The sequence below is a fragment of the Pteropus medius genome, unplaced genomic scaffold (assembly GCF_902729225.1).
Source record: "Pteropus medius unplaced genomic scaffold, Ma_sr-lr_union100, whole genome shotgun sequence".
NCBI lineage: Eukaryota > Metazoa > Chordata > Mammalia > Chiroptera > Pteropodidae > Pteropus > Pteropus medius.
This window is the reverse complement of record NW_024344240.1, coordinates 9,425,602-9,440,680: the sequence shown is the minus strand read 5'-3', so window position 1 is coordinate 9,440,680 and position 15,079 is coordinate 9,425,602. Positions and strand designations below refer to the sequence as shown.

The 15,079-nt window shown below is 35.9% G+C and overlaps 1 protein-coding gene across 7 annotated transcripts in view; it reads right to left on the bottom strand.

The window, feature by feature from the left end:
• The window catches only part of LOC120607253 (suppression of tumorigenicity 18 protein), a 261,461-nt gene that overhangs the window by 24,484 nt on the left and 221,898 nt on the right, over positions 1-15,079 (bottom strand). For 5 of the 7 annotated variants that reach the window (XM_039868954.1, XM_039868953.1, XM_039868956.1 and 2 more), the window contains 2 exons: positions 10,320-10,565; positions 3,585-3,700 (listed from right to left, as the gene is read on the bottom strand). In XM_039868954.1, coding sequence (XP_039724888.1) covers positions 3,585-3,700; positions 10,320-10,565 — 362 coding nt within the window. The remainder of the gene's footprint in view (positions 1-3,584; positions 3,701-10,319; positions 10,566-15,079) is intronic. The other 2 variants (XM_039868958.1, XM_039868959.1) reach the window with 1 other exon arrangement.

Below are 15,079 nucleotides of genomic sequence, written 5' to 3'. Positions count from 1 at the left end.
CGATATCAAAAAATTTTATTTCAACTATAATTTTTTGATAAGCAATTAAGGTACATTTATCTGTTAGAACAAAACAAAACATAATAAGGACAGGACGAAACTGTAGAGAGGCTCTCACAAAACCAGTGTACCAATATAGACACATGTAGGTAATGTCCCCTGAATCACTTAGCTGTTTGTAAAATGAGATGAGAACCATGAGGTCTCCAGAGAATTAATGTCCTAGGAATTCATGAATATATTCCAAAAATTGTTCAATATTTTTAGAACCCTTCCTCTTTTGTATTTACTTTTAGGCCAATAAGAATTATCTATTACAAAATAATCACACTTCATTTTCATTTTTGAAATGGTAATTCAGGTTAATTATCAATATTTTACATACATTTAGTTCGTAATGACTTTGTCAATTTTCAAAAATCTATCTTCAAAAAATATGCTTTGAAGATATTAAAAATAATATGTAGAAGTGAAATCCATGATAAGATTTAAAATTTTGAATAGTAGTTCCAGGAGGAAATAAATACACGGCTGACTTAAGTCACCTCTTAGGAAGAAACAGTATTCAGTGAAATTGAAATTTTAGTCTGTTTGGTACCATTCATCATGTTGTTTCAGCTGCCAAGCTTCAGGTGAGTATTTAAGAAGGGAGCATGGTATTTGAGCCAATAATGTTTATCACTACAATCCTTAAAGAACGCAAAGTCTATGGTTATTTAAATATTGCTCACATGTCAATAAAGTAAATTGATGCTGTACTACAAATAATTTTACTGAACACCTCCTCTATGCAAGACTCTTGTATTTGGCAACAGCAATTGGTATGCACTCCCTGATCCTAAGTCACTGTCCATGTAGTTGAGGAAATAAGAGTCAGCACAGTAAATATGCACCAATGGTGTGGACACAGAAGAGAACAAAACAGATGGAAGAAGAACACCCCTGTCTTCCTGGGGCCTCCGTTCTAGTGGGGGAAGCAGACAAAAGAGAATATGAATGAAGTAAAGTGTTTAAGTATGTTAGCTAGTGATAAATGCTGAAAGAGAAAAGGAGATCTGGAAAAAGGGAGAGAGGTATCAGGCCTGGGGATGGGAGAGGGGACTACAGTAGCCACAAAGACCTCTCAGCTAAGTGACAGGTGAGAGAAGAGCTGAGGGAGAAGATGACATCCTACGTAGATCTGTGGGAAGAGTATTCTGGCAGAGGGAAGAGCAACTGTAAGACCCTTGGGCCTTAGGAGAAAAACACAGAGAAGAGAGTGCTGGTGGAGACGGAGAGTCCTGGGGGAAGAGAAGAGCTGGCTCACCACACATGTGAGCTGTTGGAAGTGAGTCTGGTGGTCTCAGCTGGTGATGCCAGCCCGCGAGTCCTCAGTCTTGAGATGGTTCTAACACCAAGGAGGGAGAAAAGAGTAGACGGAGGAGAGAATAGGTTCCAGGCTGAGCTCTGAGGTATTTCCATCTCCAGAGACTGCATAGGAGTCTGTGAAGGGGTAGAGGTGAGGAGAGAAAAGAGTCCTCAGGTGTGGTGTCCTATAAGCCAAATGTAGAAAATAAATTGAGAAGGAGGGAATCATCAGCTCTGTCACATTCTGCCCCAAGTAGGAACGAGAGGATAAAGAACCAGCATCCAGATGGGGGTTCCCTGGAGAACTTAAGAATGGTTTTGCGGGAGCAATGAGTGAAAGTCTGTCTGGAAAAGATTCAGGAGAGAAATTGAATCTCACAGTAGTGACAATTTTCTTGAGTTTTGCTATAAAAGAAGAGATAGGGAGTTGGGTAGAAGCTGAGACAGGAGAGGGTTTAAAAATAATTTTTTTTTGAAAAAATTTAAATATTTTTATGCAGAAAGATACAGAATAGTGGTATAGACACTGGCGCCTAAGTGAAGGGTCAGTCACTCTTTGCTAGAAACCTTCATTACTTGGCAGCTTTAAATATACTTGGGTATAAATATACTTTAATATTTAATCATTTACACATGAAAAATATTCCTTGCATTTCAGTCAGTCACTCACTCACTCACTCAAACACAACCCAGCCAAGACTATACTACCTGCTGAGGATATAAATGCAAAAAAGCCAAGGTTCTTGCCTTGTCTTGGTCTGAAACTTCCTTCCCCTCCCTTCCCCTCTCTTCCTCCTCTTCCTCTAATTAATGTCTATCTTCGTGTCTCTACCTGCCCTGCACCATAACTGAAGTTAGAGCGGAGAATTTCAGGACTTCTGTCCTGGCGATAGCCCAGATGAACTCACGATAGCCCAGATGAACTTATACCCACAAGGAAGCTGTATGAATCACACTCTGAATTCTAACAACGCACAGTCAGAGATCTTCAGGGTTAAAAAAATAAGAATGTGTGAGTTTATGTGTGCATAAAGTTCACAATCCTAGTTGTTACCACTGAAGTAATTTGGAGGCACCACCTGCACTGTATACACGATGCTCTGAATCTCCTTCTCTGCCTCCACGTCCCACCTGCTGGCTGGCCTCCATTATTCATCAGACTATTCCAAAGATTTGTACAGCTTTCTAATTTCACCTCCGTGAACTTCCAGTAGCATCTGATAAAAATCAAAGCTCAGTTTGGGGATTTTTCAGCTTATAGCTTCCATGACAATCATTTCCTTATTTATCTTCCTCTAAGTGTCCTCATTTTTGTATTCTTTGTGTCTTTTTTTTTCTTTCCGTCTTAGATTCCAGCAGAATGTGGGTCCTCTAATTTTGTGTTGACCACTCTTCACTTTTCTTTCTATACTTCCTCCCTCTACACATCATCTAAATCTCTACAGCAACATTTTAGATGATCTTCCTGATTCCAGACAGCCCCTGATGCATCCAGTCTCAACATAAGTCTGCACACTGCTCTCCTTAAAATGCTACATACTGTTTGCTTTTCTGCTCCAACACTATATGGTTTGTTCATGCGAAACCTGCCACCAGGCCACTCTTCTGAGGGCCCTCGTCCGTCCTTCTGGATTCTGTGTCTGCATTCTCTCCAGGTCTGGCTGGTGTTCAGGGCTCAGCTCATGGCCTTCTGTTCCAGGAAGCCATGACTCTGCTCGGGGTGTCTTACCATCCCACTCAGAACTCTGCTGTAGTCTTAACTACTACTTACTGCTGTCAGGTGCTCTGGTCTGTAAACTCTTCTGAGTCACAGAACCCGTGGGGAATGTGATGAAAACCATGAACTATTTTACCCAAATAGCAATTTGCATTGTTTGAAAAGGTTTATAAACTCCCCAAAGCTCTGATTTAGATAATCTGGGGTCAGTGGATCTCAGATTAAGAATTTCTGATCAAAACATAAACATTTCTAATTGTTTTATATTGTTTTTTTTAATTAATTAGACTTTCAATTCTCTTAGCATGAGATCATGCCGTGTATACTTTTTTTTCATAAGCCTCTTAGTTCTGAGCAACGGGTTTAGATATATATAGAATATTTAACAATTGACTGGTTGAAATTGCCCTAAAACATTCCTTAAGTCAATTACATAAGCCAAGATGTTATAACTCAAAATTATGAACTTAAATCTCTTATTTCCAGAGTCTCACAGAGTATGCCATTTTGAATCACTTACGTGATTAGTTCTTTTTTGAGATCTCTTGCATGGAGCTTGGGTTTAGGGCTTGGTATGGAGGCCTCTCCAGGAAATTTTTTTTCTTCTAAATTTTCTAGAGAGCTCACTGGATCTTTCTGGAGAAAAAAAATACAGAAGCACAGAAGTCATTAGGGAACCCTAGAAAGACAGTTGTGTTTGAAGTCATCAGTGTCAAACTTGAATTTTTGCTTAAAGACTTAGCTGAAATTCCTCCTAGGATTTGTACACAAATATATAAGATAATGATATATCTTGATCGTTATGGACATTTGTCTTCAGTGAAGAATGAGAAATTATAATACATGGGAACACTTTTAAAAATTTCACATATTGGCAAATGTAACTACAGAGGAATTTTTTGAGTTATATAATTAAGTTAATGTTTTAATATAGTTCAGGTTTTATTATATAATGAATGTTTCCTAGAGAAAATAGGACTAGTTCTTTATGTACACAGCAGTCATTGGCGAAACAAAGAAATATTGCAAAAATAAATCACACAAATTTTTAAACAAAGAGGTAAATTTACATCAACAGAATGTCCTTTCTAATATACAAATAATTAAGATTTAAATTTTTTGTTTCAATATGTAATAACTGGGTATTCAATATTTAAGCATTTAATTTGATTTTTGTGGGTAATTGCTTTTATCCTCACTTCTCTTCCTGTATTTCTTAAGTTGCCTCTTTTGCTAAACTGGTATCTTGTAATGCTTTTACTTGCTGGATGAAATTTCTTGTCGGATTATCATTAATTTTCATGGCCTCCTTTTAAGCTTAATACTGATCTTGATTTCATAAGGAAGATTCATTAATCCTTTCAAATCATTTATTTACCATCTGATATATTATCTTACAGAATATTAATGATGGATTTTGATAATCACATAATTAGTTTACTTTATCATTAAGTTTAAATCTAGTAAATATAATATTTTCTGGATTTAATATTAAAATGAGATTAATATGAAAAACTATTCTAATTCTCAAAAGTAGCAGTCTATTTAAGGTGATAAAACTATTTTGAATTTTTCAAGGTAAATCTTATTTAAATCACATGAAAATAAAAATGCAATGGCAAAATATAATTATAATAATCCTGAGTCTACACTCAAAAACAATGGGAAAACAAAAATCTCTGAATTTTTCCAGCCAAAAAAAATTTTTAAACCTTGATCTCAGTCATAAAGGTAAATGTAATTTCTTTCATTAATCACTTAGATAACAATTCAATCAATTATTTTACACAAGACCATACAGTGGCAAATACATTAATAAATTATCTCAAGGAATGTTATCTTCAGACCAAATTAATAAAACCTACTTTGGTACAATTTCTTCATACTATTTATAGTGCTAAGTATTCCATTTTATTTTATTGATAAATGTTTGAAAATAGTAGCAGATAATAATATATCATTTAAAAACAGAGAAATGGGTGCTTGATAATAGTTGCCTACTAAGATACAAAGAGAAACGCTATTTTAATGGCTGCTTCCATGGAGTCAGTAGCAAATAGATGAATGATACTTATACTTTTCAAGTTTTACTGTGGAAATGCCTAAAGTGAAGCAATTTCCAAAAAGACCTTAAATCTAAAAATACCACCATCCATTACATTTGGTGTTATCTGGATTCAGCTTGGGTAGTATTTTCCACTGTAATTCATAAATGTCTTGGCTTTCGGAAATTAGATACAAATGCTAAATCTAATATTAAGTCTCAGTGTGGAACAACCTTTGTTTTTCTGTTTAGATGCTAAATTTTTCACAAAAATGGCATACAGTAAAAAAAAAACCAAAAACATTTAATTATTTTCTTTTTATTATAAAGTTAAGAATAAAGTATCTCTAAGAAGGTCTGCACATTTATAGATGAACATATAAAGGTCATCAGCTGTTGTTTGAGTGCTGAATCTATACATTATGGAAAGCAAGGGAATAGGGGATTTTGAAAAAAATTAGCAATTATGAAAGTTTATTATTTGACTAAAATACATACAAATATAATGCTTACAGAATATATTGTATTTAATTTGGTATATTAATTTGTGGTAATGTTTAAATAAGGTAATTTCATTGGCTATGATCTTTCAAGTGTTTTGTAACTTCTTTTAAAAACTATAGACTGCTATATATGCAATTGCATTATGAATTGTCTTGTTCCCTTTTCCTTGCTTAACATACCACCCTTAAAAAAACTTGTAGCAAGCATATGTATTAGAATGAAGGTGACCATCACTAAGAGAATTTTTAACTTTGTTACAGAGATATTTTATATCAGATAAATTCCTAAATAGCACCTAGTAAAAAATAAGCTAGTATCATTTACGAGAATTTTTTTCAAAATTTAAAGTATCATTTTGAAAATAGTAATTTCATCTTATGGATATGTAAAGGAGAATGTGACATATATGTAAGTGTTTAGAGAGTATATGGATACAATAAAATTTCTTTAACGTACAGATGGAAGTTTATATTGGTTTCAGTAAAGATCAGAACATAATGGTAACATGAATAACAGATAATAGCATCTGGCACTTTTAACATTTTAAGCCCTGAAATCTTTGGAGAACTGACAGTTGAATGAAACTGACAGCCCTAGTTATTTCTCAGTATTTTCCTTTTGAGATATTTTGAGTTTTTTCCAGATTCAGGATTTTTTTTAGGGGGCATCTGGACAGGCTATTTCACTGAGAGAGACAGACAATATTTTCTGAAAATTACCACTAAAATTAAGCAACTGTTGTGCATATGAGCTAGATAACAATGAATTAGAAATAATCACTCGATTTCTGTGTGTGTGTGTGAGTGTGTGTGAGTGTGTGTGTGTGTGTGTGTGTGTGTGAGTGAGATGCAGGGGGAGGGGTGGTGTGGGGATGTTGCAGAGGTGGCAACAGGAAGGATGTGGGTGTGGAAGCAAGAACAGATTACAAGCCAGTCTTCTAGGCTGTGTGCAGCCATCCCAGTACATCTCACTGGAAATGACAAGCATGGACAAATCCCTGGTCACATCCTGCAGATCTAGATCCTACTGTCATAGAAGTATTGTAGACCACGGTTGCCTCCACCACACCTTGCCACATACGATTTCTTCATTATTCTCATTTTCTCTTCCCTTTCTAATTTTTCTCCATATTTCCTAGTTGTCTCCATTTTGGGATGTATTTTTTTTTTCTTTTCTTTCTCTCTTTTTTTCTCCCTTCTTTTTCTCCTCTTTAGGGAATCCCAGGCCCAGGCTCAATTGTCCCCTCTAAAAACTTTGATGATGATTGTTAGGATAATGAGACTCTTTCTATAAAGATCCCTTATCTTTATTCTTACTGGACACGATAGCCCTCTGCTATTTTTGCAATGAGGACAATAAACGCAATTTACTTTTTTTCAAAATAATACCTATCAAGTATCACATTTCTGTTTTAAGATTCAGAACAAGATATGAAAAATGCTCTCTATTAGTAGGCTACCTTAGCACAGACTATGGAACAAAGAACAAAAGATGAGAAGGTGTACTCAGGAGTCACAGTATTCCAAAAGCATTCTTGTGTGTGTCTTCAATGGCTGTAGCTTCCCCCAGCAATGAGTCACCCAAATTCAGATAACTGTGAGAATAAGCTTTAAAAATCTTTTGCCAACTCAAACCTAGGGCAAGCACTTTGACTCTAAGAACTCACTTAGCATCTTCAAATTTCTCTTTGTTATTCTTAATGACATTGAATTTCTACATAGTTTCTAAGTTCAGATTTCAGAACACTTAGGTTGCCATTCAGAGCAGTGAAAGTCTGTACTATCACACCTGAAGTAAGCCACTCTGAAAAGAGCAGAAATCTAATCTAAACCAATCCATTTTTTCCCCATAAATTTGCTGGGAAATAAAACACAGTCACAGACATATAATCATTAGGTAAGAACATACTCCAGTTGGATCCATAAATCTGCCCAGGTGAATTCAGATGTTTTTTAAAATAATGCAAAAAATAAGATTGGAAAGTAAAGTTAAAATATTTATTACAAGACTTCAATTTCTGGCTGAGTGATAAGAAGTGTAGCAAAGGAGGTCCCTGATATACGAACTAGACCCCCAAATGGGAGAAGTCTCTCAGAATAAAGGAGAAGCAATTTGACATTGCTCCTGAGGGCAAAAAATTATAGCCAATGCCAAACAACACAAGATCCTAAATGGAAATGAGAGCCACTTTTCTCAAATTTGCTTCATTATGTCTCAGGACTAGATTTGTATGTCTGATTCTGCATATGAATAGAAAGAAGATTTCTGGTAAACATTGACCATGGCCCACTTATAGCAAGGATGAGGACAGGAAGCCTAAGTCTTACCCTGCATATGACCTTGAGATGCTCTGAAACACAGTGGATTTTACCCTAGTAGGAATCATCCAAGAATAAGGATGCAGTCATGCTTACCTTGTAAAGCACTGTTGTTCGTATGACTTTTACTGAACCCCACCAACAGATCTTGTAACTAGGAGTTGGTTCCCCATTAGTGGTGCAGGGTGGGCTATACCACAATCTTATCAGATGGAGACTAAGACCCCATTAGTTGTGCAGGGTGGGCTATACCACAATCTGATCAGCTGGAGACTAAGACCCCATTAGTTGTGCAGGGTGGGCTATACCACAATCTGATCAGCTGGAGACCCTGTGAATTGGAGGGTAAACCTCCCTTTTCTAAGGCTGACTTGTATAGAATGAGATTGAATCAACACTTATGATCTCATCGTGATTGTGCTTGATCAATTAATGTGACTATCACCAGATTTCTGGATTATAAAAATAGATGGAAGCCAGGTGAAACTTCTGTTCTTTTGCACAAGCCTGAAGTGGCAAGACAGCAGTGGGAATGTGGTGGAGGGAAGGAACACGTTTGCCAGTTTGTGGTCGTCGCTTAAGGCGAACCAGCTTTTATACTTTGCAAGTGTCAGTTTTATACTTATTAAAGTCAAACATAGTTTAAGAAACTATTCTTCTAAAATAATTTTATGATAGATTAATTAAGACCATTCCTCAATACGTTAGGTGAATTTTAAAAAGCCAAGCGGAATAAAATGACTAAGACCAGTACAACAGAATCTAATCAGAAGCTGCCGTTGTATAAATTTCCTTCTCCCTTTTCTGTGAAGGTGTGTGTGGTGACGACAGAGAGCCTGCCTTGGGTCCTGGGGGCACTCCTCCAGGAACCTGACCTCAACCACGGCACATAGAGTTGTCCATTTCTTCCTTTCTACGTTCTGTGCCTGTTCACGTTACTCCATTTGTCAGTGTGTTTGCTTATTTGTCAGTCCTCCTACCAGACTGAGCACACATGTGGTGGAGGCATGTCCTCTTTGGTGCTGCGTCCACAGGACCTATCTTATGCCTGGACATATAGACACCAGTGAAAGTGTGCTAAAGGAAGGAAGGAAGAAAAGGTGGCAGAGAGGGAGGGAGGGACAGAAGGGGACTGGAAATAACCCAATCCTGTGATTACTACTGTTTTTGTCAACTTATGCTCTGAGATGTTAAGGCATATGATAAAATCAAATTAGTCTCTTCTGCAAAGTCCCTGAACTTCAAAAAGTTGAAAAAGGTGACGCACGCTTCCAAAGAGAATGGCCATTTCAGTTCTTTAAACATGTAAACTAACAAGTATCAATAACTTCTCTGACAAACAGTGAAACAGAATCACTTACTGTAATAATTTGGGTCACATTTGCAGTGATATAGAGTCTAAATTACAGAGGGTTCTGGCTATGAATTGTTTTGAATGACAGTAAGTCATGCTAATTAGGCCAAGCCAGGTGGCTCAAACTATGGAGATGAAGGCTACATGAATTCCTGCACAGTCACAACATCTGGCTTTCAGGAGTGAAACTGCCTTGAAGATAACCAAATACACAAATGCATTTTCTTGATTTTGGAATTGGTATAATTCAGATATCCAACATTCGTGATCCAATACCTCAGACAATGACTGTACACAGTCTTCCCTCAGTATCCATAGGGGACTGGTTCCAGGACCCCCTCAGATACCAAAGTCCATGGATGCTCAAGTCCTTTATATAGAATGGCGTAGTATTTGCATATAACCTACGTACATCCTCCCATATATTTTAAATCATCTCTAGATTACTTATAATACCTAATACAATGTAAATGCTGTGTAAATAGTTGTTATACCACATCATTTAGGAAATAATGACAAGAAAAAAAGTCTGTACATCTTCAGTACAGATGCAACCATTGTGAGTTTACTATACAGCAGGAAGGCCAACCATACAGTTATGCTAACACAATTCCTTCATAAAATTGAGTAAATGAATTTGATGTGATTCTTATTTATCCCTGAATTGATTTCATCTTCTATCCTCTGGTTCAGAAAGAATTCCTAAGCTGGCATTTCAGTATTGAATGATACATTGCCCCTTAAGGCAGCTGTATCTAAAGGGATATATAATACAATCTCTCATGCAGTACACATAATTACAGCCGTATGGGGATAAAATTCACTATAATAACATATCATTTTAGGCAAGTGATAGGAAAAGTTGGATTCATTTATAAATTTCTTCTGAAATCTAAAATGATCACTTTACCAAATTCTAAAACGAGGTACAGAAGAATGTATTATCTAAACAGGAATGTAAAAAAGTTTAGGAGGAAAAAGCTAATAATACTCTCCAACCATTCTCTTAAACTTATTGACATATGGAAACAATACCTCTTTCTCCTCCTCTGTCTTCCCATGAGTTTTGCTATAGTTGATAGGAGTATCCCAGCCCTCTTGGTCACAGAAAGCCTGATAGAATGCTGCATTGACCAAAATGCTGCTTGTTTTGAATGGGGAAGAGGATGGAGTTGAAATAGAAGTGTTAGAGGAAGTTAGGGGTGCAGCTTTGTCCAGGATTCGATTTTTTTTCATGCTTAAGTCCAATGTGCCATTTTCATCCACTTCTATCTCGGCTCCCTGGTATACAATAGGAAACAGAAAAACATTTAAGCAGTTTGCAGTTATAGCCTAGCCATGTGGGGCTTTTAAGGGATAATTTTAAATGCAAGCTTTTATGTAAGTATATCTGATTTTAAATCTAGCTTTCTGATTTGCTTTGGTTAATGTTCAACTCTTAGGCAGACTTTTAAGAGCAGTCCCATTAGTGAGCTTCTTGTTTCTAGGTTTAAACAAAGTAAGCCTAATATAAATAAGATGTTCCAAGTACTAAATGTATTGGCTAAACCTGTTATACACGTTTTTAAGTTTAGCATTAAATCTTCTTTCCTGGTTTGCAGAATTATCACTCCCAATTCATGATTTAAAGCATTAATACTTGAGCTTATAAAAAGGCACAATACTACTTCACCCTTCCCCCAAATCACAATATTAATCTAACATGAGAAATATGTAAAAATAACCAGCTGGAAGAGAATTTTTATTGGAATATTAGATCAATACGAAAGTAACATTTTATCCTGGGTTATTTGAACCAGAAAAGCTTCATTAAATTGTGAGGGGCAGGTTAGGGGAGGCAGATGTACAAACCATAATTCACTTTGGGGGCCTTTAGGTAGCAACTGCTAGTGTGACTGTTCAGGGTTTAACTTTTACAGTGAAAACTTCAGAATATAAGTGATTATTTTCTAGATATGAAGTATGAGATTTAAAACTAATTCTCACAACATTTATTTTTGGAATACCTTTGGCTAAGATTTGTGGAGTTTTTTGTTTGTTTGTTTTTAGTTTTATGTGCCCATGTGCTCTGGATATTTTGCAAGGTACATGCTGTAGGGTGGCTTCTATGGCATCATAAATTGTGAACATTGCCAGGCAATATCTCTCAGAATTTGGGAAGAACATGATTGTCATTTTCCTAAGTGAGTCACCATCATTATCAACTCACATTTAACTTCTGGACAACTTGTTCACTCTTTTTTCTTTTGGCTGGCAAAGCAGGAGTCCTCTTTGAACGTTAGCAAAATCCCTAATGCATGTGGTAGCCCGTTACTTCCCAGGGGATTTATTTTAACTCCACGTTTACACTGTGCCCTCACCTCCTCACTATCCCCACCCCCACCCCAACAGCTGCCATTGCAGTATGGTCCACTGTAGCTGGGCTCAGTGCTTACTCACTGCTTGCCCCTGATTTAGAAAATAAAAGCACCTCTTCTGTTTGTTTGTTTTATCTGCAAAGTTCCTATTCTCAATCTCTCAGCCTATGAGATAGATATGCTTTATTATATCCATGGGAGGTAAATACACTTCTAATATGTTTGTACTAAGATGCTTTGGCCGTATCTTTCTGTCCTTTTTAGTAAATAGTTTAATCTCCTGTGATAGTTTTAAGCCCTGAATTTGACAGTACAGCTTATCCAGGATAATAACTTAGTAACCACAACATCTTATGCCATCTGTATAAAATCAAATACATTTTTATACCAGCATTAATAAACCTTAGTTACAAAAATCCAAGATATTAACCGTATCAGTGCCATGTTCTCTCTCCATGATATAATAATGTATTCTGCCATGAACATATCAAAACAATTATTGGCTTCATAGCTCATATGTAATTGAAGCAATGAAACAGAGATAGAGTAATCAAGTTTAATAACCAATGTAAAGTAAAATGCTAAATACTATAGTAGCTGACATTTTTCATTAAAAAAATAAAAACTTGGGTTAAGACTGCACAACCAACATTCACATAAAATTCCAGACCTCTGTGACAGATGGCTTAGGAAAAAGAAGCCATGTGACTGGGCTGCAGAGTTTTATAGCACAAAATCCATAAATAGTGCAGATTTGATGTTGCTGAAAAAAATATCAATTATTCCAAGACACTAATATATATTTTAGTTTTTACAAAAAAAGTTTCTAATAGTAAATTGAAAAGAATTAGAGTTGTTATGATTATACATCTTGAGTAATCATGTGTTGATTGAAAAAAAAATTACTCCTAATGTTTAAAAGAGGCGCTTTTCTACAGTCTGAGCCCCAGCCGGCTGCTCCGAGCACCTGACTTGACTGGAGAGAGCAGGACGGCACGTTTGGGTAGCAGGGTACAGATGGGCTTTAAGTGAGCGCACAGATGCATTCAACAATTACACACAGTACCAGAGAAGGGTCCCTTTCTGCCCATAGATGGGTGGATCACACGTTTACTGCATGGATTTTTATTCAGTGCAGTATCAATAGAATCACTTCTCTCTGTGCTTGAAACTCCAAATGGCAGGACAAAAAGGAGAGGGTGAGGGGCATGCCGCAGGAGCAGGAGGCGATTACTCTGTAGCCGACATGGAGCCCTGTCCTCAAGACTTTTACTATTCTAATTTCTCAAAGTACTATTTGGGATCCTTATTTTATTCATTTAAATTTAAATTTAAAGTTTTTTGTTTGAAGGTGGGCATAGGTTCTTATACTTTCCAACAGGAGCATATCAAAGACTCTCTATTTCAGCCACTTTCAAGCTACAAATGCTACCTATGATTTATTCATTAAATTATTGAGAAAGCGCTTAATATTTTCAAGCTACTAGATTTTGGGAAAAAGAAAATGAAAAAACTATATTGTTCTTGCCTTCAAGAAATTTATTTTATGCATATAAGAGATTTGTAGTGAAAGGTAATTAAATAAATGTTATAAATTATTTAAATGAAAATTGAGATAATTATTCATTATAATCCTTATTTGTACTATAAAATAAGAAGTATCTCAGTTGTCCACAAACAGAGAAATGATTACCGAAATTATGCTACATCTATTTAATGGCATATTATGCAACCAGTAAAATAATAATTATAAGGACTTTGTAGCAACATAGGAAAAACATATCACTGAAAGCAGGCATTCCTACTATGCTTACAAGTAGGAAAAACGGATAGAAATTTGCTCCTGAAAAAGAACAAAAAGGGAAATATAGAAATTATTGTACTTGTATTTAGAGTATAGGCTTGTGGCTCTTTTCCTTCGATATTTTCCAGGCACATGGTAATTTTACATTGTTTCAATAATTAAAAATTTCATCCTACATTCAAAAGTGGTATTGAAACTAAGAAAAGGCAGATTTATAATTTTTACCTAAATATTCTGATTATGAAAATTATTAATTTTCAAAACATTTATAGAATAAGACATCATTGTTTTCCCATTTGGCAAGTTTTCAATTGATACAAGATAGATCACCTACCACCTTTTTCTTTATGACTCGGCTAAAAGGAAGTGCAAAATTAAGTGTCCCTCAGCCTAGGTTTCCGCTGTAATTAATCCTGGTTTTCATTTTTCTTCTTGTTATTTCATTCTTGCTTCAGGGTGTTTGAGAGTATCTTTTCAGGATTGAAAGCTTATTTGAAATAAGTTTTCAAAGCAGGCAGGTTATTAATAATAAACAAATAAAATGAAAATAATTGTTACTAAATAGTAATTATTAAAACTATTAAATTAAGAGTATAAATGTGAAATGTACTCAATATAAATAGAATGTAATTCAGAGAAGTGTCTGCCATAAAGTATGGAATTAAAATGAAATTTCCCAAAAATCTTTGTCCGATGCCTGGAATCAGAGTCAGTGAAAACTTAGGTGGACCAGTAGTCTGTATACCAGGTAATGACAAGATCTTTAAGAAGATAAGAAGTCTAACGTATGTGAATTCAAATTTCAGCTTCAACAGTTATAGCTGTGCCCCTAGGAGAACATTATTTAATATCTCTGTACTTCTGTTTCTTCATCTGCAAAATGGGATAATAATTGCTTTACAGAGTTTCTAGAAGGATTAAAAAGGATTAATATAGGCAAAGTGCTTATTTACAGTGCCTGGTACATAGCTAGTATTCTATAAATGACAACTACTACTACTACTAATAATTTGATTGTGATTTTGAATATCAAAGAGACATGTCTCTACACTACTGTACATTGAGGTAAAGTGTCAGTTATTAAATATCTTTTTTCCCTACACATGTATGAGTTTGTTCCCTGAGATCCTTGACCTGAGCTCCTCATAGCATTTCACTCAGAGTGTATAGTATAATCTGTCCTGATGTTAAAGTTACTGAAAAGGCCAATTTTGGATTCTAATTATCTTGAGAGCCACCAGGCTATTTCTGATATCAGGCAGCAAGAATGGAGATATGATATCATGTTGTTTCCAGGCCTTGTTCAAGCACAAAACAGACTTTGAACTTTAAACATTTCAAGCAAGTGTCAATTTTTTGTTTTCTTTTAAGGCACACTGTGCATATGCCACTTTGTCTAAACAGGTGGGGAAAACACCAAAACAAACAACAGAATGCTTGGCAAGCAGCAGTGATCAGGATAAAGATAGACTGTGAAGTATGTTTCTACCTCTGTTGATGAGGGTGGGAGGAAGGAGTTAAAATGGGGAGAGCCCCTGACATGTGCTGGCACACGCTCTTACGGGGCCGGAGAAAAGTGCTCTGCAAACTCAAACTGGGATGTTCACTCAGTGCCTGCCACCCATTATGACTGA